At 46.4% G+C, this 22,020-nt stretch overlaps 2 protein-coding genes across 2 annotated transcripts in view; one reads left to right on the top strand and one right to left on the bottom strand.

Annotated features, from left to right (window-relative positions):
- The window catches only part of col6a4a (collagen, type VI, alpha 4a), a 30,735-nt gene extending 18,870 nt beyond the window's left edge, over positions 1-11,865 (top strand). Inside the window, exons 25-41 of the mRNA XM_037454597.2 lie at positions 3,900-3,962; positions 4,232-4,294; positions 4,946-4,996; positions 5,885-5,920; positions 6,069-6,131; positions 6,500-6,562; positions 6,796-6,831; positions 6,940-6,976; positions 7,062-7,073; positions 7,572-8,065; positions 8,176-8,266; positions 8,666-9,319; positions 9,467-9,554; positions 9,703-9,851; positions 10,768-11,049; positions 11,181-11,219; positions 11,307-11,865. Coding sequence (XP_037310494.2) covers positions 3,900-3,962; positions 4,232-4,294; positions 4,946-4,996; positions 5,885-5,920; positions 6,069-6,131; positions 6,500-6,562; positions 6,796-6,831; positions 6,940-6,976; positions 7,062-7,073; positions 7,572-8,065; positions 8,176-8,266; positions 8,666-9,319; positions 9,467-9,554; positions 9,703-9,851; positions 10,768-11,049; positions 11,181-11,219; positions 11,307-11,530 — 2,445 coding nt within the window. The 3' untranslated portion in view covers positions 11,531-11,865. The remainder of the gene's footprint in view (positions 1-3,899; positions 3,963-4,231; positions 4,295-4,945; positions 4,997-5,884; positions 5,921-6,068; positions 6,132-6,499; positions 6,563-6,795; positions 6,832-6,939; positions 6,977-7,061; positions 7,074-7,571; positions 8,066-8,175; positions 8,267-8,665; positions 9,320-9,466; positions 9,555-9,702; positions 9,852-10,767; positions 11,050-11,180; positions 11,220-11,306) is intronic.
- Positions 11,866-11,907: 42 nt separating this feature from the next.
- Positions 11,908-21,713, bottom strand: pik3r4 (phosphoinositide-3-kinase, regulatory subunit 4). Its single transcript, XM_037454599.2, has 21 exons — positions 21,281-21,713; positions 20,103-20,837; positions 19,884-20,017; positions 19,470-19,680; positions 18,993-19,400; positions 18,622-18,759; positions 18,316-18,537; positions 18,065-18,238; positions 17,821-17,966; positions 17,526-17,729; positions 17,150-17,354; positions 16,757-16,836; positions 16,236-16,458; positions 15,925-16,090; positions 15,333-15,497; positions 15,046-15,257; positions 14,338-14,469; positions 14,136-14,236; positions 13,942-14,030; positions 13,417-13,537; positions 11,908-12,729 (listed from the first exon to the last, which is right to left on the bottom strand). Exons 2-21 carry the CDS (start codon positions 20,818-20,820, stop codon positions 12,559-12,561), a joined length of 4,020 nt encoding a protein of 1,339 aa, XP_037310496.2. The 5' UTR covers positions 20,821-20,837; positions 21,281-21,713; the 3' UTR covers positions 11,908-12,558.
- Between the last annotated feature and the right edge of the window lie 307 nt (positions 21,714-22,020).

Here is a 22,020-nt window from a genome sequence, read left to right as displayed (position 1 = left end):
TTGTAAGCTTCCTTGTCAGCGATCTTGATGTTTTGTTTCCGTGCCTCGACGGTAACATCAATATGTTGGAGCTTTTCAAAGACCTGCTGAGTGATTGAGTCAACAATGGGTTTGTTGCAGGTAGCCGCTTTTGAATCCCCCGTTACCCGGCTGACCAGCCTTTCCACCACGGTCCTGCACTCGAATTCGTCCCAACGGTTTAAAGGCAAGCTGGATTGGGCCGGTCTTTCAACAATAAATTGTCCTAGCTCCATCTGGGGGTCTGCTCTTCTTGGGCTTTCAATAACAACGTCCCACTCTGAGTTTGATGGCAATCTCGATTGGGCCGGTGTTTCAACGATCAATCTTTTGAACCAGTTACGTTTATTTGGCTCTATCATGTGCTTCACCAGTGCAATGCAGATTGTCTCCTCAAAAAACTTAGTATTTTTCCTTAGAAGCAATGGCAGGTTCTTTGCACTGTCCGTCCTCAGCAGGTCTATGTAAGCTTTCTTGTGAGCAACCTTGATGTTTTGTGTCCGTGCCTCGATGGTAACATGAATATGTTGGAGCTTTTCAAGGACATGCTGAGTGATTGAATCAACAATGAGTTTGTTGCAGGTAGCCGCTTTAGAATCCCCTGTTATCAGGCTGACCAGCCTTTCCACCACGGTCCTGCACTCTAATTTGCCCCAGCGATTTTTTGTGATGATCTCAGCTTGCACCACTTGGACAGAAGCTGGGTCTGACTGAATGTGGTCCGTTGTAGTTGTTACAGTTTCAATTACAATGGGCAACTCTGAGTTTGATGGCAAACTGGATTGGGTCGGTGTTTCAACAATAAATTGACCTAAAGGCACCATTGCACCATTCATTGTCTTGCGCAGGTCCTTGTAAGCTTCCTTGTCAGCCATCTTGATGTTTTGTTTCCGTGCCTCGACGGTAACATCAATATGTTGGAGCTTTTCAAGGGCCCGCTGTGTCATTGAGTCAACAATGGGTTCGTTGCAGGTAGGTGCTATTGAATCCCCCGTTACCCGGCTGACCTGCTTCTCCACCACGGTCCTGCGCTCCAATTTGCCCCAGCGATTTTTTGTGATGATCTTAGCCTGCACCTCATGGCCAGGAGCCGGGTCTGACTGAATGGAGTCCGTTGTAAATACGACACATCCATTTTTAACGGGCAACTTTGAGGTTGATGGCAAACTGGATTGTGCTGGTGTTCCAACAATAAATTGTCCCAAAGGCTCCATCTGAGGGTCTGTTCTTGTGGTTACAATAACAACTGGCCACAAACAGGATTGGGTTGATGTTTCAATGACCGAATTGTCCATCTGAGGGTTTAAGATCTCAAAATGATGTGGAGAATTTTGGATTAACTGATCACTGTCCCTAGTTAAACTGGATGGAGCCGTAATGTAGCATTCAGGTTCTGAGGTCTCTGTTTCAGTCAAAGTCAAGTCGTTGCTTTCAAGACTGTGCACCGGACTGCTTTCCTCTGTGCTCGAGTCGATGGAGCAATCAGAAATGTCAAATTCCATATTAATTTCGCATTCTCCAAACGGCTCTGTTACCAATTTAATGGCCTCCAAGATTTCTTCATAAGTGTCAACGTAGAATTCCATGTTCATAATGCCGGCTTTTACAGGGAACTATGGATCCTTGGAATGAGAATTCACTCCAAATTCACTCTTACCAAAATAGCTGGAGTGAAGTGCCTTGAATTATGTCAAGTGATCAACGTACAGTGTACTGTTTACGTGTCCTTGGATTGCCTGTTTGTCAAGATCAAAGCCGTAACATAGCAACGGTAACTTGGTAACGCGGGGTCGTGACGTACGTCGTGACGCACATGACGACGCGGTCAATGCGTAACTCCGCCGCCGTGAGCGATACTCAGCGCAAAGGAGAGAGCGTCTAAACGCGACCACGCAGCGACGGAACTCTCTGTCTGCTGGTGCTCGTGCGCGCATATGTCCGTGGATGCGCGCACGTGGCGTGCGTGCGTGGCAAAGAAATTTTAAAACGTTTTTTTATTTTTTTCCGGGGGGCGGGTGGGTGGGGGGCGGTCAGTGCGTGATGGATTCATCGGCTTTATTATTTCAAAGCCTCATTTTCCAACTGGAAAGCCGTCGATTACAACTGTTCACTCCTCAGTGCGCAGTTTCGCCCACCAGCGGACCCCCACCTCCCCCCTAACCCCGGCTGGTCCACCGTAACTTTTGACGTGCTTATTAACCTACGGACCTTCTTGTGGTCCGATAAAGGTTATTAATAGTATATTAAGTTGACGCTTTTTTGCGTAAAATAAAGACCAAACGATCTCCTGTCATTCGCGTAAGAAAACAAACTCACGTGTCTGCTGCTCAATCCCCGAAAGAACAACGTCACGCCCCTCCCCCGTAACTTTTGACGTGCTTATTAACCTACGGACCTTCTTGTGGTCCGCGAAAAGGTCATTAATAGTATCACTCACGTAAGAAAATAAACTCACGTGAGGAAGGAACAACGTCACAAAAAATAATGTCATTTTGAGAGACCCAAGACTCTACCGAACGCATCAGTGTAGTTTTTATGTCTCTATGTGTTTTAAAACTCCTCAAACAGCCGTTTACAAAAAGTGTACTGTCTGTGTGTTTTTTTTTAAATGTCGGCAAATTTGTATGGAAGCTTATGGGGCTCGGGCAGACTTTGTCTCACAATCGGGCTCCTCACGCAAAAAGTAAATAACTCTGAGATTCCAAACTTATACGAGTCCAACCAGCACAAGCACGGCTAATGTTTTCTTTTTAAATGAAGGCTGAAAAGTGAATATTGTGGCCGTAAAGATCCTGACACGGCGCTCACTCTAAATCATGGGACAATCCGGAAAACTCCACTCTAAATTCGAAAGAAACCCCAAAACTAATGAAACATAATTAGTGATTATGAAAAAACTATAATAGATATGAACAAGCTGTTTTTTTAATGAAATTGTTAAGACTTTTGGCAACATTTTAAAGTTTAAATGGTGTCTCTAGCTGAAAGATTGGAAAAGCTGAAAAAGTTGAAAGCTGAACAAGTTTTGACAGGATTTGAAAATTTAATCCATTGGAAACCATGTTAAAAAGGTTGATGTTTTTAATTTATATTAATTCAATTATAAGAGCTAAAAAGCTGAAAAGTCATAGCACCCCTCTCCTGAAGGAGCTGAACATTATAATATTTGAATGGTCTTAATAGCTGAAAGTGTGAAGGAGTTTAAACGTGCGGCAGAAGAAATAGAAGAAGAAGAATAAGTTGATTAAAGATTAGAAGAACAATACTTGGAATGATTGAAGCATTCCAACTAAATATGTAAAAAAATTTATTTGTGCCGGGCAACAATTACAATTTTTGATCCTGATTAACCGCGTCATTCAATGCAACTATAGTTTTACAAATAGTGTAATGCGCACTTTTATTTTAGAAGTACAAATATATTATCCTTCATTTTTAACAGATTACCTTTCAGAGGGTGCAGATTTTGTACTTCAGTCTGCGGAAGTACAACATCTCGTAGTACTTCAGGCACCTAGTACTTCAGGTTTGTGGTACTTTAGGCTGGTGGTACTACAGGCTTGCAGTACTTGACGCTCAGAGTACATCGCTGTAGTTACAAATAATATGATGCACATTTTAATATTAATAATATAATAAAAAGGATCACATGACAATAATAATTGTACTCGAATGATAATAATCCTTACTACATGACAATAATAATAATACTCATACTTATTCAACCTTTACGTTTTATTTCAATATTGAACAACATCCATTAGAGTAAATCCTTTGAATCGGTTCATCAATAAACTTTTGTTTCTCTGAACAATAATGTGATCATTAGGTGAGGTGTGCGGTGATGCATTCAGGGACCATCAGTGTTGTTTTCTGTACAGGGAGGACCAGGAGCATCTGGAGCGCCAGGGTCAGCCGGACGACGAGGAGCCAACGGACAGAAGGTTTGTCACTTGACGACTTCCTCAACACCCGGGGTCAGATTAAGTTAGGTCAGATTATGTTAGGTCAGATTAGGTCTGATCAGATTAAGTTAGATCAGACTAAATTAGGTCATATTAAGTTAGATCAGATTAAATTAGGTCAGATTAGGTCTGATCAGATTAAGTTAGATCAGTCTAAATTAGATCAGTTGTTGTAGTTGTGCACATCATTGTTGATGTTGTTGTAGATGTCGTTGTTGATGATGATGTCATTGTTGATGATGCTGAAGGGCCAGCCAGGAGACCCAGGTGATACAGGTGCGCCAGGCTCCCAGGGATCCAGAGGAATGCCGGTAAGCAACTGGAAATACAGTGTGACCTTTTAAACCAGATATTTCACATCAAGTGAAATTAATTCAAGTTTTTAACTTCAGATGTTATATCTAGTGTAAAGTAACCTAATCTGAACCTTCATGGTTGAAGCCTTCCAATTCCTCGTTACTCGTACGTGGTTCAACAAAGTCGATCAAATGTCCTGTTAGCCTGCTTAAGTTAACCCGATGATTGAAGTCAGGCTATGATGATGATGAGGATCAACGCATACAAGGACTTCAAGACCATTATTTGTGTATTTGAATCATTTCTGTCGTATGAATTGAACGTTCTGTACATCTTTTACGTTGTTCATCCTACGGCAGGACTCCTGTTTTTAAAGGTTTCTCCCTTTTTCTCCCCATCGAAGACTTTTCATTTATTTCCAGTGTTCTGGAAGGAGGATGTCTTATGTGTACAGATTGTAGTCTTCTGAGGCAAATTTTCCATTTGGGGCTATAGAAAATAAAAACAAATATGCTTTGTGGAACTCAAAAGCCTGACTTATGTAATCTTATTCTGTTAGCCACATATGAGGAACGGGACCCTGGTGTTTATTCATATGAACATACCTATTTGGATTGTGTTTGTGAACATGATGTAAAGTGTGACCGCCTCCCTCCGTTTCTCAGGGTCAGGACGGAAAAGATGGTTTCGGCCCTGCAGGACCTAAAGGAGTGAAGGTAGGTACCTAAAGAAGTGAAGAAAGGGACCTAAATGAGGGATGGTAGGGTCCTAAAGGAGTGAAGGTAGGTACCTAAAGAAGTGAAGAAAGGGACCTAAATGAGGAATGGTAGGGACCTAAAGGAGTGAAGGTAGGTACCTAAAGAAGTGAAGAAAGGGACCTAAATGAGGGATCGTAGGGACCTAAAGGAGTGAAGGTAGGTACCTAATGAAGTGAAGAAAGGGACCTAAATGAGGGATCGTAGGGACCTAAAGGAGTGAAGGTAGGTACCTAATGAAGTGAAGAAAGGGACCCAAATGAGGGATGGTAGGGTCCTAAAGGAGTGAAGGGTAGGTACCTAATGAAGTGAAGAAAGGGACCCAAATGAGGGATGGTAGGGTCCTAAAGGAGTGAAGGTAGGTACCTAATGAAGTGATAGACCAAAAAGAGGGAAGGAAGGGACGTAAATGAGGGAAGGTATCGACCTAAAGGAGAGAAGTTAAGGACCTACAGGTCGGAAGGTAGGGATATAAAGGAGTGAAGGACGTACAGTTGTGCTCATAAGTTTACATACCTTGGCAGAATTAATGATTGCTTTCACTTATGGTTAGTGGTTGGGTGAAACCATTTATTTAACCCGTTCTTAATATTGTGTGTCGCCCCCTTTAACATCAATGACCGCTTGAAGTCTTTTCTGGTAGTTGTGGATGAGGCTCTTTATTTTAAGTAATTTTAGCTCGTTTTCATTCTGCCAGGGTATGTACATTTATGAGCACAACTGTAAATGCAGGAAGGTAGTGACCTAAAAGTGGTGAAGGTAGGGGCCTAAAGGAGTGAAAGTAGGAGACCATCCTCCATCATCTGATGGAATAAACTCACAAGCTAGTCCATCTTCTTCTCATTACAGGGAGATGCTGGTTTCCCAGGTTACGCAGGTCTGCTGGTGAGTAGGTGTTTAACACAATTAAGGTCTGCCACATCAATTATTCATTTAATTCATTTCAAAAGCAACGTCTGTTAATCAGTGTCTGGAGGGAGAATCCTGAGAGCTTGAATATTACTGTGAGTTGTAACACGGTGTTTGTGTTCAGGGTGAAGATGGCCTCCAGGGACCTAAAGGACATCCGGGATCTAAAGGGAACCGAGGACGAGGCGTGAGTGGTTCTATGTAGCTGACTGTAGTTTAATTTCCTCCATCAAGAGATGAAGATACCTGCTGTGATTGATTCACTCATTCAGCTGCGGTAAACTGCATCATGTTCCAGTTTCTGTCTTACAGTAATGCATGAATCATTTTGTCTGTGTTTTATTGACTCCTCACTGCTCCAAACTTCCTGCAGTGGGCGCTGCTGAAAACACAGAGGACAGGAACAGATCACCTGTGATATCAAACTGTCTTTGGCTAACAACTAGCAGCTAACATTTAATGAAAAAAGACCCACAGCATCACTGCCACCACAAACTAACTGCTAACTGCACCACCGTGTTTCCATTCATACGGTCTTCTGTTTGATCTCTGCAGGGAAACTCAGGCGTGCTGGGAGGATCAGGCATGTCTGGAGAACCAGGATATCCAGGTCACAGGGTGAGTTATCATCGCCATCATCACCGTCAGCGTGAGAACCGGACGACTTAAGACTTCACTTTATTAAAAAAACAAACGGCTATTTTTCACTATTAATAATGATTGAAAGATTTATCATAAAATTCAATAGATGCAATACCACCCTGAGAAGGCTATCTTTATGTGACACATACCACCTTAAGACCTGAAGCATCTGTTGTATAATAGGTTCTGTGCCGCTTCCGCTCTTTCAGGGTCCCAGAGGTCTTCCCGGAGAAAGAAACATGACTGTAAGTCCACCTTAAAAACTTACTTCAGCTCCCAACGTTACGCAACATGAATCGATTTGCTGTGCTGTCTTTGCCGGATGTTGGATGTTGGATTTTGTGTTTCCTCAGGAGTGTCAGCTGATTACCTTCATCAGAGACAACTGTGGTGAGTCAACGCAGATTAGCCACAAACATAATCTGTTTTCATTGTTTCAATTGCATCATAAGTCATGTTTCGTGTTCCTTTCCAGCTTGTTCGCTCGGTACGTACCTCCATTCTAACTATCTCAGCAAAGGTTTGGTGAGTACAGAACAAACCTCTATCATCACCAACCCCTTAAGTTGATGCAGGACAAAGGTTACAGAAGTTATTAAAGTGTGAGACCAGTTGTTCAGGGAACAAAACCATCAGTGAGGTTCAGGGAACCACTGCAATGAAACCACAACGCATTTTTGGACACTTGGTTTGTTGGACCTGCCTACTCCCCACCACACACAATAGTTGTATTCATGGATAAAATAGAGTTTGTCACTTGCTCTGACTAATGCTGGGTCAGGCGGTTGCTCTTAATTCCTTCATTAAATGGGACGCTAAGTTCCAGAAGCAAAGGGGAATGGCAGCTGAAGGTCCATCGGTAGACAAAGTGAGTCAGACCAGTAGCATTGAGTCTGTGGAGGGAGACTGGACCGTGGCACAAGCGGGTCAGTGTGGACTCACTTTTTTTCTTACCAACATTTCCCAACCCTCCCTTGGTGTTCAGGTCAGTCAGAGTGCCCTGCCTACCCCACTGAGTTGGTCCTGGGCCTGGACATGTCTGAAGACGTGACCCCGGCGGCCTTCGAGAGGCAGCGTTCCGCCCTTTTGTACCTGCTGAAGGACATTTCCGTCTCGGAGAGCAACTGTCCGACGGGCGCTCGCGTGGCCGTGGTAGGTTACAGCGGCTACACCAAGTACCTGATCCGCTTCCACGATTATCGTCGCAAGGCCCAGCTTATCGAGTTGGTGAAGAACATCGCCTTGGAGAGGACGTCCAACAGGCGCCAGCTCGGTGCCGCCATGCGTTTCGTGGGTCACAACGTCTTCAAGCGTGTCCGAGCGGGAATGATGATGAGGAAGGTGGCCGTCTTCCTCTCTAACGGGCCGTCGCAGGATGTTGACGACATTGTCGCCGCTGTAATGGAGTACCGGGCCCTCGGCATCGTGCCGGCAGTCATCTCCCTGAGGAACGCTCCCACTGTTGGTCGAGCCATGGAGGTAGGTTTGGATCAAACTCTCCACAGTATTAAAGTCCGGTCTCTTTTCTTTTATCACAGAAATCCGGATCCAGATTTGCGAACTGATGAATGACTTGTGTGCCTCCTTAGGTCGACGACTCAGGACACTCCCTCTTCATCGTTCTGGGTAAAGATATGGCTGTTGACCTGAAGAAGGTCCAGAGCTGTGCCATCTGTTACGGTGAGCTGAAGATGAGAATCATAACCATTGGCTCATTTACTACTTTTTGTCCTTCAACTATACAGATCTATAGTGAAATAACTAGGCTGCTTCTGTATAGCCTATATGAGGATTGTTAGCATTAGCATCATTCCGATAGCAGGTACACTAGTGCTGAACGGTCCATGAAGTGACACGTGAGTGAAATCAGAAGGTGTCTTCATTATCAGATGTTCTTTAGTACAGTAGAGGTTCTAACCAAACGCTACAGAACAAGAAGGAGGCATCAGGAGAACGCTTGGATTAAAACAACAGTTTCTTATTTAAGATATATTTTCATAATAAAAGCAACAGAATATTATAATCTGAAACATCACCTGAACTAATCACAGTTCATCCCTCTGGCTCTTGTTTCTTCAGACCCCTGTCAGCGTCAGGACCAATGCCCCTTCATCCAGGAACCAGTGCGGCCTCAGGAGGTTGACATGGACCTGGTCCTGGTGGCGGACGGCTCCAGGGAGGTGCAGGCTGACGAGTACCGCGGCGTCCAGCAGCTGCTGGGCTCTGTGGTGGAACATCTGGCTGTAAGTCCTCAGCCCCGCAGGGCGGGCAAATTGGCCCGGGTGGCCGCGGTCCAACAGAGCGGCACCCTGGACATCAAGGTAGTGTTTGGCTTCGGGGCCTACCAGACCAGCGCACTGATGAGGAACCACCTGATCCGAAACATGACGCAGCGGGCCGGTTCGTCGGCGCTTGGACGGACGCTGGAGTTCACCTTGCAGGAGGTTCTTCTGAAGGCCGGACAGCCCCGGAAGAGGAGGGTGCTGCTGACTGTGGTGGGAACCAAGACCTCGGTAGAAGACCGAGCTAAGCTGCGCTACATTTCCCGGAGGGCCAAGTGTGAGGGGGTGGCGGTGTTCGTGGTTACGGTCGGGGGTCGCTATGACCGGGCGCAGGTGGAGGAGCTGGCCAGTCCGCCTCTTCATCAGCACCTGATCCACATGGGCAGTCTGAAGGCTGAGGAGCAGGGCTACGCCCAGCGCTTCTTCAGAGTCTTCCTCTCCGCGCTCAACAGTAAGGTCACACGTCCAATCAAATGTCATAAAGGTTCTTTCATTCATTTTGGTGCTTCACTCGCTTCAGAATGAAACTGTTCACAACATGCTTCACGTTGTTTTGACATCACTGCTCATCCCATTAATGTTTGGATGTGAATTCCAGAGGAAATGAACACGTATCCTCCTCCATCTTTCAAGCGGACATGTGAGCAGCTGACAGAACCAAATGGAGGACAACTATTCATTAACAGGTGACATAAGGCCACGATTGTATGTATTTCTGTATCATGTGTATTCCTTTTATCACATTTATTGAGATGGTTCAAACACTGCTGTCTCCTCTGAGAATGCAAGGCCTGTAATTAATTAAACTAATGCTAGCTAAAACGCTGTATGCAGTCAGGGGACAGCACTGGGGAACCAGGAAGCGTTCTCGGAGAACGAGGGGTTCCAAGAGCAGACGGGAGGACAAACTCAGACGGGCCAGCTTGACGTCAACGGCGGTTTGACCAGAGGAGACGGACAGAGATTTGTCTCCCTGTCCCACGGTAGTTAACATACCCGACCACAGTCCAACCACACACACTCGTCTACACAAGTCTATAAACAACGATCCGCTACTCCAAACACAGACATTTTTAATCCAGATCTTTCCTAAACAGGAGGATTCTGTGTGGCATATTCGTGAATTATTTGTATTTTTGAAACATGGTATATACCCAGTAATATTTATAAATTAGATGTATGCTTTTCCTGCACGTCCTCTTCGGTGGGCTCTGGCCGTCCCAAAGAGGCGGGTCTAAGAAGCAGTCAGCCAATCACTGATAAAGTTGATGACAGCGGTGTCCTCTGCAGACTGTGTGCAGGGTAACGTTAGATGTTGAGATGGAAGTAGCCTAGCAGCTAGCTTAGCTTAGCAGCTAGCTTAGCCTAGCAGTGCTTTGTTAATTCCTCTGCACAGTTCTCTGCTGTATGTCGCCTCTCTTTGTTTTACTTCCAAAGCAAAAAGCTCTCTCCATCTTCATGTACCTGACTGCAGCCGTATATCGTATAGATGAATGCGTTTGACAGCCCTAATATATATATATATATATATATATATATATATAATCATTTAATATATTTATTACATGATATTTATAATAGTTACGATAAGGTAGTTACATGTCATTTGGCTGACGCTTTCATCCAAAGGGACTCTCGTTGCATTTTTAACCCACGGCTCTGTTCATATAACCTTTGCCCAGGGGGCGGGTACTGGTTGGGTGACACCCAATCATACTGGGATGTTCACTGAAACCGTTTGGCTGGCCGCACCAAAAACCAATAATCTACCAGCCGCCACTGCTTCTCTTCTTTTGTTTTTTAACACTTTCTTCCTGTTGTATTAAACACTGAGATGTGGTACGAGTCTTCCTGAAGCAGAGTGTGCCCCTACAGTCAATGTGTGTGTTCTGCTTTCAGCCCAGTGTCAGCTGGCTGCTGATACTGGTATCCAGTGTGAGGACTATGTCCAAGTGTGGTTCTTTGATGTAGCCATCGGTGCATGTTCTCCCTTCTGGTTTGGCGGCTGCGGCGGTAACGGCAACCGCTTTAACACTGAGATTGAATGTTTCCGGACATGTGGCTCTCACAGTAAGTTGCGACTGAGGGAAACGTGTCTCGTCTTTCTCACACTGCCTCATATTTCACACGGTGTGCTGCTCGCTACTCTCTCCATCTCCATGTCACAGCAACACTGGAATCAATCGGTAACATGATAAACTGTTAACTCGGGTTTGAACTGTAGCGGGTCCCAATCACTGAGGAGTAACCAATGCTGCGATGATGCTGCTGCTGCTGAGATAACAGTCCGCTTGTGCTTGTCTTTGTTCCAGTTGGTCCAAACATCCGTACGTCCAGCTTTGCCTCCAAAGGTACAAACTTAGTTTTTATGTCTTTGGCGACAAAGGAGAAGCCAAAACTATTAAACCGCTAAAAACACGGCGTGTGTCTCCCTGCAGGCCGCTGCCTCCTCAGCCAGGACCAAGGCGGCTGCCAGAACTACACCATGATGTGGTTCTTCGACGGCCAACAGAGGGAATGCTCTCGCTTCTGGTTCGGCGGCTGCGGCGGCAACGAGAACCGTTTCAAGACTCAGGACGAGTGTGAGAGGGTCTGCGTGATGAAGAGCGGTGAGGAGGACGAGCCGCATCCACCCTCCAGGGGACCCTTGGACACCAAATAAAACTATGCAACGCTGAGGCTTTGTTTTAAACCACTAGTTTGTTTCACCTGTTTTTCTCCTGACCTTTTGACCTCGGTCTGTTGACCCTTAGGATGAAGATGAATGTTTGAAGAATCTTAAATGTAATTCAAGATTCAGTTTATTGTAAACTTTTGTTAAACTGTACTCTTAGGATTGACATTCTTCAAATTTTAATGTTGTGAAAACGTTATTTTTGACAATTTATTGGAGCATTTTATAGCAAATGAGACGTTGTGACTCCAGAGATCCGATCAAACATGTCGGCGCTTGTTGTAACTCAGGTTAGATTTAATCTCAATGGATGGACACACCGTGGAAAATAAGAACCAGAGCTTCTCTCAATAAAGTTCAAAAGATCAAAGAGAACTGGAGCTTCAGTTTATTTCATAAGCATCAACATGACGAAGCAAAGATCATTTCTGTCTGTGTGTGACAGCTTGAAAAGCCATTGATTTTGTAGTTTTTTTTAATGGAATGTGGGTCGGATTCATGGTGGAATCTCATTATTGATCCACATGCAGATTTATTGTTACACAGCGATGTCACATATTTATAAACTAATAAACAAATGTTTGTTGTCCCATTAAAAAACTACAAACAAACATTCGGCACAAAGTCAAATTATATATATATATATGATAGTTATAATATAAATAATAAAGGATAACTGATTGTTTCTCTATCGAATATGATTCCTGTAAAATATTAACACGTTCTTGTTTAACTAGAACTTTCAAGTCAAACAAATGAAATATTTTTAATTAGATAAACTGTAATAAGGTTCTGGAACAGAAGTCTTATAACAGTGTAGTAATAATAATAATAAGGAATCCTCTGACATCAGACATCACAACTCATTGTGAATATTTAATCTGTGGCCTGAAACGTGTGTTTTTACGAAGTCACTGGCACGGTGCGACCTTTGACCCCCTTCTATGGTGATCAGCACATTGACATCTGACAGGAAGCAGCAGCCAATATGAGGGGGAAGGGGGGGGGGGTGGTCTTCACTTCCACACCTTAACGATTCCGTCCCTGGACGAGGTGACGATGAAGCCCTGCGTGGTCTGGAAGGTGGCGATATCCGTGATGATGTCGTGGTGGCCCACAGGGAGGGATTCTGGGCCGCGGCGAGGCGAGTCCTCCACCGCGCCGCTCTTCTGTTTGCTGTGGATCTCCTGCAGAGGTCAAGGGTCAAAGAGGAGGTCCAGCATCCAGATGTTAGAGGCACAATCAAAGCAAGTTAATACAAAAATAAAAGAATACGTGTCATAGTTTATGAAAAAAAAGGGAAAATGAAATCTCTTACAAAATGTTTTATACATCGTATAATAAAGTTCAATATCATGAGTAATAATAATAATAATAATAAATAACATATGTTGTGTAACAACTATGTTTAATAAGGTGTAATAATATGGTATAACTTGGTGGTATTATAGTGTAAAATGTAGTTACGTGAAAGAATATGTAACAACATTAAATAATATAATTATTTAATAACATGAAATTATACAATGTAATAACATAACATTTAACAGCGGTGTGTTATATGTAATAGTTTGTAGAAAAAAGAAAATGTAATAATGGCATGTAATATGTATTGTAATATTTAATGATAACATTGTATAGAAATGTGAAATAGCCTGTTAAAACACTTAATAGTACAAAAGCTCCCCATCGCTAACCACTCCCACTCTGAATTAGTACAAATCAGACGACTGCTGATGCATCCACGCTATCAATCATTTTGGGAACCCAACCCTAATCTTCTGAGGATCCATACGGAGCTCAAACAGTTAATGTTCTGCTTCACTAAGAACACAATATAACTGTAACGATGTGAAGAAGGAGCAGAAGCTCACCTGGACCACTTCAGTGCCTTCAATGATCTTCCTGCTGTAGAGGACGGAAGGACAGTGCAGCGAGTCGTTGGCTCCTCCGACCACGATGTAGGACCTCTCAGGATAGGCCAAGTCCCAGAACCTGAAGACAACAGCAACCGCAAGGGTCACAGCCCCACCTTCCCCCGTCACCGCTATGGACTCCTTCCGTTTCCAAGACCTCTCGCCATTGAAACAGTTTTTTCCCCCCATCAGCAAATACTGCATCCCTCTCACCATGGAAACATATGGTCATACATTCCTGTTTTAACATACTTGGTTTATATTGTTCCTTCTTGCTTGTATGTTTTTAAAATCTTATTTAATTCTTATGATTTATTCTTATATTGCACCAATGTCAAAAGGTCAAAGTCCTCCATGGGTGACATGTGGCTGTAAAAGGCTTGTGATTGAAGTTCCTCACTTTCTGAACCGATGATTCATATCCGATCCCCGATTGTATGAAAGCTATAGATTGTGTTTAGTGTGTAGTGTTGTGGTTCAGACCTGATCCTCATGTCGGACCCGGCAGTCAGCAGCAGAGGGTTCCCATCAGCGGGACTACAGTAGATCCCATGAACGCTGTGAGGGGACGGCTGCAGACACACAACCTATAAGCTTTCAGCATTTTCAACAACCTTTTTTTTAATGAATGCTGACTGGTGTGCGTCTCACACACCCACACACACACACACACACACCTGCATCTCAGAGAGTGGGGGGGCAGAACTCGCCCAAAGGGTGAATTTACGATCTCCAGTTTCCATGTCCCACATCGACACTTCATTATTCCCCTGGACAGCTGCACACAGACAGAGAGACTTGTTATGGTAGTTACTACATTCATTCAGAATATAAGTAATACATTAAGAATTCTAAATGAAACCCATGTCATTCCCTCACCAGCGATGATGGAGGATTGGTAGAGGGGATGCATCAGCAGTCGTCTGATCCGTGCTCGCGCTGGGTGGGTGTGGTTTGAGATGGGGAGCTGAAACCGCATATCCCAGCATGCCATAGTGCCGCTGCTGGTACCTGTGGAGGAAAGAGGAAGCTCTAAAACCTATGCCTAAATATATATGGACTACGATGGTTAAGCTCTAGAACCTGGACCTAAATATATAGAATACGATAGTTAAGGTCTAGTAACTGGACCTAAATATATAGACTACGATGGTTAAGGTCTAGAACCTGGACCTAAATATATGGACTACGATAGTTAAGGTCTAGTAACTGGACCTTAACCATCGTGTTCTATATATTTAGGTCCAGACCTAAATATATAGAACACGATGGTTAAGGTCTAGAACCTGGAACTAAATATACTTCTCATAGTAGAAGTGTTTTATTTAATTTCCTTATTTCAATTTTCTTTATTCTAACTGGTTTGTGATGCCAACCTGAACCTTAAAACCACCTAACTCGAGCTTAAGACTGTCCTCTAAAGACAGACTGTCCTCACCTGCATGGTCAAGTCTGCCCTCATCAGGATCCCAAACATTTATTGCCAGGTATGTTGGACATGGAATGAATACGTCATGGCAGGTGGTGCATAACATTAAATAATAAGACAAATAGACAATAGTCCCCACGGAGACAGCGTCCACAGACCTAGGCAGAGCCAGCACTGGTGCATGTCCACGCTGAAGGAGGTAATGAGTCCCAGGCGGAGGTCGTGCCTCAGCGTCCAGGCGTTGGAGTTGGAGCGAAGGTCCCAGCCGACCAGCGAGCCGTTGACGGTGGCGTAGGCCAGCACCGACTGGGCGCCAGAGTTGAAGTGGTGGATGTCCACCGCACAGCCGTCCTCCTGCAGGTCAAGGGACCTGAAGGTAAGAGGACACGTGGCGTGACGCGGCGTCGGGGGCAGAGCGGAGACCGCGGGGGTGGGGTTCACTCACCTCGTCTGGAAGGGCTGAACTTTGGGGGACTTGGGCGGCTTGTTGGCTTCCACTGCCAGCAGCTGGATGGATCCGTTGTCCGAAGCAACCGCCAGATAATGTGACCCCTGACAGAAGGTCAAGGTCTTCATGTGACCCCCGAGACGGGAATAGGTCAACACCGACCTGTGACAGCACACGTCAGTTAGAGTTAGAGTGAAGCAGCTCTCAGCTTGTGGTCTAAAGTCTAGTGTCTCAAAAGTGTGGTCTCTGGTCTTGTTGTCTAGTGTCTTTGTCACGTGGTCTCAGTGGTCGAGTACCGTGGTCTTTAAGGTTGAGCTCTAGTATTTTGGGTAACGTGGTCTCAGCGGTCGTGGTCTAGTGCTTTGGGTAACGTGGTCTCAGTGGTCGTGGTCTAGTGCTTTGGGTAACGTGGTCTCAGCGGTCGTGGTCTAGTGCTTTGGGTAACGTGGTCTCAGCGGTCGTGGTCTAGTGCTTTGGGTAACGTGGTTGTGGTCTGAGGGGTGGTGGTCTACTATTTAGGTGGCATGGTCTCATGTTTGGTGTTTCAGGAATGTAATTTCTGCTCTGATCCGTGTTCTCAAAGACTCACCTGGTGGTGGTGGTCTTTCCCTCCATCTTCTGACTGTCCCAGACCTTAACAGTGCCGTCATTGGAGGCCGTGGCGAAGATAGAGTGCTCGTCTGAGACTCTGATGCGGTTCACAGACGCTTTGTGCTCATGGAGGTGAGCGACCAGGAGTCCTTTAGGGTGCCACCCTGAAACACATATCACTTTGAAGGAGAGCATACACAGGATGGTCCCATTTGACAGGTTCTCCTCTATGGAACAGGCCTAAGGGGAGGACAGGTTCTTCTATGGAACAGAACTCCTCCTCCCTATGACACAGGTGCCTGAGGTTACCTGGTGGAGGAGGCCGACTCTCCCACTCGGCGCTCTCCATCATCTGCTTTGCCATCCTCTCTGCGCTACACTGCTCCCTCTTCTGCTGCACCAGCTGCTGCAGCTCCACCTTGCAGGTGTTGATGCGTCTGTGGTAAGCGGCGCCGCTCGCCACGGACCGCAGGACAGGAACAGCTGGCACTGAGGCGCTTCTCAGGTTCTGACCCACCGGCACTTCAGCCGCCTGCAATCACATTGGGTTTGTTAGTTACTGACTGACGGATCAACCAGAGCTCAACAATGTCTCAATCGATCAGATGAAACTCCATTCTGTTCATCTAACATTATTGATTATCTAACCATTAAATAAAGACATTTTATATAATCTTTACAAATAGACTTGTATGTCTGTAAACATGTCGTAAACACGTGTGCTAACATTTTACCCACTTGTTTCCTGGAGGAACTTAAAGATAGAAGAGAGACATGGTTTCTAATAGCAAGGGGAGTGACCTCACAAGCTGCAGACTCTGTGGCGTTACCGTGGAGGGCGGCTCCTGAGACCCGAACATGCTCTTCCACTCCTCGTTCATGGTGGAGTCCTGCTTGGTGTGCTTCCTTGCTGAATAACAATAAACAAAGTCTATAAATGTCTGGTTCATGTTTATGAACCAGAGCATTTAAATACATTGGGACATCACAATACTGGCTCGTAATAAGTTAGGTTTATTTGTACTAACTCCAGACCTCATGGACTGTTTTAAGATCAGAGTCAGAACCATAAGGAAACAAACTAAAAAGAACAAGAAAGTGCAATTTCATTACACAAGCCGATTTACAGCTTGTTATGGATAAGAGCCATTAGAAGAACAAGTTAAGTGCTACAGAGTCTCCGTGTGTGTGTGTGTGTGTGTGTGTGTGACGGTGTTCCTCACTTCTCTTGTCCTCCGGCTCCACCTTGGCCTTCACGAGGTCCACTTGGCGCCCGGTGATGCCGAGGGTTGCCAGGTCAATGAAGCCGCTGTGACCCTCCCCTGCTCCCAGGTGACCCTGCTCCCCCATGGTGGCTTTAGCCCTGTTGGACTTCAGCATGAAGTCTTTGAGCGCCAGCAGCTGGTCCTCCTCTGCCTCCGTCATGCCCTGATCAGAGGAGAGGGCGGAGTCAACAAAGAGACCATCTGCACCTTCATGTCTTCACACTAGAAAGAATTACATGTGTACATATATATACACATACAACATGTGGCAAAAAGCAGCTTCTAATTCAGATTCTGATGTATTCGTACCTCTAAAACGTCTAAAGTGACTGACCTGTGAAAGCAGCTTCTTCAGGAGCTGCGCAATGGCCGGGTCATCGGGAGTGAAGCATTCTGGGATCGATCCCATGCGCTTCTTCTGCCTCAGCAGCAGATGGCGGAAGAGACTGGAGATGTCTTTAGAGCGAAGGGCGTAGTCAAAGATGGAGCGACTCACCGGCTCCTTCAGCACGCTGAGCAGGACCAGCTCCTTGTCCATCTAGAGGAGGGACAGAGGACAAGCGAGGGGGACAACGATTAAGGTGCTGTGACGATGATAGTGGTGAGGACGAAGAAGGAGGAGGACTCACCTGGATGATGGGCTGGGTGATGAAGGCGTTGAGGTGGGGCATCAGCTTGCAGTAGACGTCGGCCACGTTGAGGTGCTGAGCGATGACGGTGATGAAGCCCACCGCCCCGTATCGGATCCATAGGTTGGGGTGACACAGGAACGGAGCTACGGCAACATAGGGAGGACAAAGGGCCATGCGTTACCTCTAGGGAGGCATCTCCTTGAGGGTCCATCCCGAGGGGACCTTCAGCAGGTGATCTTACCGATGTCACTGACAAACTCGTAGATATGAGGCTTCTGCAGAAGACCCAGCTGACACATACAGGTGAGAGAGTTCAGAGCTTTGTAGATGACAAACTCCTCGGTGTCACTCAAACCCTGCTGGAGGAGGGGCTTCAGGATGGAGGAGCTCTGCCAGCCCACGTAAGCAGCTACACCTTCGGGAAAGAAACAGAACCTCCTTACAGAGTACCTGAGCAGGTAGTGATCAGAGGACCTGATCTTCTCCTCTTACCCACGATGCTGTCGAAGAAGGCCCCCCGTAGGTGCCAGTCGTTCTTGTCGTTGAGGAAGGTGATCATGTGAGACAGAAGCACGTCGTTGGCTTTCTGCCGGCCAAAGAAGACGCAGAGTCTGGTGATGCCGTTCTCCATCAGCGACTGTTTGACGATGTTCTCCGAGTCACTCAGCAGCGTCACCACCTTCTGCTGCACCATCTCGTGCAGAGCCTGCAGCTCTGTAGAGGCGCAGCGTCTTGGTGTCAGAGATGAACACTCGTCACCGCGTGTCAGCTACTCTGCATGCGTGCGTTTTCCCGTACCCGAGTCGTAGTTCTCGTTTGGGTGGAGGATCTCCTCCACGTCCTCTCCGATCAGGTCCTGCTGCTCCGTGTTCACATGGTTCTCCTGAACCAACTCCAGGAAACGCAGGGCACTCTCCGCCAGATGGGCGATGTTTTCTGAGCATCACCATGGACACAGAAGAAGAATAACTCACAAGTACTGACATCAAACATCATCTATATAGATATATAAATATCAGTCAATAGATTTAAACAAATTAAGTCATTTTGTTGTTGTTTTTGTGTTTTTTAAAACTAAATCTTGTAGAAGTCAACCATTCTTCTAAAAACGAATGCACCCCTGGATATCTCTCATGTCCAGGGGTGCTACACATCTGTAACCTGCACACCTGCATACGCCAGCCTGACGATGGTGGCGTCGTCCTGGGCGAGGTGGGCGATGCCCGGCAGGATGTACTCTGGGTAGATGTTCACGTCGTTCCTCGGTACCTCCTTGATCAGCGCCAGGACTTTGGTCAGCGTTCGCACGGCCTGAGCGCGCATGCGGGGCACCGGGTCGTTGCAAAAGTGCAGCAGGAAAGGCGTGATGCGGTCCAGCAGGACGTCCACGGCCAGCCGCGGCGCCAAGTGCAGGACCAGCTCCAGCGCCGCCAGCTTGGAGTCGCAGGAGTGCAGCGTCTGCAGGCAGGAGGTGATGACCGACACCAGGACCATGAGGCCCTGTTCCTCCCTGGAGCTTGGCGCGCCGTGGCCACCATCCAGAGAGGAGGAGGAGGAGGAGGAGGAGGAGGAGGGACCTGGGAGGAGACGGGGGTTTAACACAAACGACACGGATCTCACCCGTGGGCCATCAGAGGCATGCTCACCTCCTCGCAGGTTGAGCAGGATGTTGTCCAGGTCTTTGCGGATCACGAGCACCCGCTCATCTGCAGACTGGAAGGTCTCTTTGGCAAACTGAGCCATGTACGGCTGCAGGAAGGTGTAGAAGATGTCGGGGAAGGCTTTCCCCCTCTGCTGCCTCAGGTACTCTTCAGCTGTCAGACGCTTCTCGGGTTCCCTCTGCACCATCTGAGCCACCTGAGGGAGAGAAAACCATGCTGTCATTTGGACCGGAGTCTGCAGACCCTCACAGTAACCTGTAGAACCTGAGGGTACAAGATCATCTGTGGTAGTCAGATCTTAAATCCATATGCCCACATGAAGTAATCTTGTTCAGACTGACCCCAAACCAGTTCCTCTGAGAAGACATTTATGTAACAATGATAAAGATAAACGGTTACCAGCTCTCGGACACTGCGGTCTTCGATCTTCAGGAGGACTTGCTCAGTCAGAAAGTGTCCTTTACGATAGGCCAGCAGCTGGGACAGATCAAAGAGAGGAACGCCCTCAGTGAAGAGCTCAGCTATCACGCAGCCTGAAAGCAGAGAGAAAGAGACCTTCAGGTACACTCCGACACCAGAGAGACATTCATCCCACACCCAGACTGATCTGGGATCCACCTGCAGAGAAGATGTCCATCGCAGCTCTCAGCTCCCCTCGGCTCCTCTGGTTGTTGTTGGTCAGGTCCACCAGCGGTGTGTTCTGGTCGTTCTCGGCGGTGAACATGCTCCCGTCCACAAACCTCTCCGGGGCAATGTAGCACGTTCTGCGCCGGGACGTGTCGAAGAAGTAGTTGAAGTCAGCGGGATTGTCCTCGGGCAGGAAGGTGGGCTTGAAGCTGGCAAAGTCGGTGAGCAGCACCCAATTCCAGCTGGTGACCATCACATTCTCCGTCTTGATGTCGCCGTGGCGGACACCGGCCTTGTGCGCCTGGTCCACGGCGTTGAGGATCTGGAAGGCCAGCCAGCGCTTCTCCACGTTGTTGAGGAAGGGCCGAGTGCTGATGCGGTCGTACAGGTTGTCCCGCACGTACTGGCGGAACAAGATGGCCGCCTTCTCCGTCAGCGAGGTCTTCTGGAAGGGCAGGCAGTTCTGGCAGGAGTGCAGCCGGATCTTTAGCTCCTCCAGCTCCTGCTTGTAGCTGGTCAGGGGCAGCGAGGGGTCCTGGATGGCGAACACCTTGACCACAACGAGGCCCTCGCGGTGTTTGGCCCGGGCCACCTTGAAGAAGCGGGTGCTGCCCAGGCTCTTGTCATACTCGTGGTCGTGGATGTCTGAGAAGTAGCTGTCCACAGACAGGATCTGAGAGGGGGCAATGCCCGCCAGCTGGTTCCCCATTACGCCTCCACGCCACACTGTGGAAAGGGTTACCGTGAAGGTCAGCCAAAGGGAGCAAAGAACCGAGCTTACGCTGTCGGTCTAATGGTTACTAAACTTTCTCCAGAATGTATATAAGAAGTTAGAGGAGATAAGATCAATAACTTTGTAGAAATGTAACTACGTAAATATTCAAACAGTGTCACTCTGGCTTTCATTCATAATGGATTATTCTCTTTAACATAAAAATTATTATGTATTATAATAGATCGTTTTAATGTAACATGGATTTCATTATTGTTACTTTGATAAAACATGGGAGTAAACCAGTCACATGACTCATGACCACTAGTGATAATGTAGCATGCTAACCAGCCAATGTCAATAGCTCCAATTTAGGCGATTTTAGTTTTTAACCAACCATTAACCAAACTTAGCTCCGTCGTTAAAACTATTTGAAACGCAGTGTATTTGACGTTACCGGCAGCAGTTGACAGGACGTCTGTTTTTGTTGTTGTTGTTGTTTTTGTTGAGATTGAGGACAGTGTGCGCGCTTCGGCAGGTTAACGGCTGCTATCGGCTGCTGACGTCATCATGTCGTGTCTCGGTGTGCGTTGACCTCCCGCCGCCCCGTGTCCCCGTGTCCCCGATAAACGGAACGTAGCCGTGAATATCAACCGTTACAGCAACAATAGCCTGAATCACCCAGGTAGCATCGTAGTGTTCGTCAGACGCTGTTGTGCATCCGGGTCACACCGGAGACACGTAGCTCGTTAGTGTGCCCCTGATGGTAAACCTCTGTTAATGCAAAGACAGTCTGTGAAAATGATTTTTATAGAACTATGTAAATATAATCTACAAGTAGTGAAAGTACTGATCGATTAATAAACGGGTTACAATACTGTACATTCCTATCTGAGGACTGATCGTATTGATAGTGCTTAACGTTACACCTCCACAACTTTGTACACTAATCGACGTTTGTGGAGATCTGCGTCCACTATGAGGACGCCATCATCGCGTCCTTATAGTATTTACATAATTGACAACCTTGAAACTGTAAAAATAAGGCTGTTATTGGAATAGCTTTTATTCACCTGTATCTATTTTGTACCATATTTATACACACGTTTAACTTGGTTTTAGAAAACTATTTACATCCTGATGTCTGAGTGAATTTTGTGCCAGGGCTACAATAGTAAAATACTTTGAATACTGTAT

This window comes from Pungitius pungitius, chromosome 11 (assembly GCF_949316345.1).
Source record: "Pungitius pungitius chromosome 11, fPunPun2.1, whole genome shotgun sequence".
Lineage (NCBI taxonomy): Eukaryota > Metazoa > Chordata > Actinopteri > Perciformes > Gasterosteidae > Pungitius > Pungitius pungitius.
The sequence above is the reverse complement of the archived record's forward strand: the minus strand, read 5'-3'. Positions and strand labels throughout refer to the sequence as shown.

What these genes read in the sequence shown, in the direction of transcription:
- pik3r4 (XM_037454599.2), bottom strand. Translation starts at nt 20,820, where the DNA reads ATGGGGAACCAGCTGGCGGGCATTGCCCCCTCTCAGATCCTGTCTGTG. An exon ending in AAACGAGAACTACGACTCGG is followed by an intron (nt 18,538 to 18,621) that starts GTACGGGAAAAC and finishes GCGCCTCTACAG; the next exon opens with AGCTGCAGGCTCTGCACGAG. An exon ending in GAGTCGGCCTCCTCCACCAG is followed by an intron (nt 16,091 to 16,235) that starts GTAACCTCAGGC and finishes TATGTGTTTCAG; the next exon opens with GGTGGCACCCTAAAGGACTC.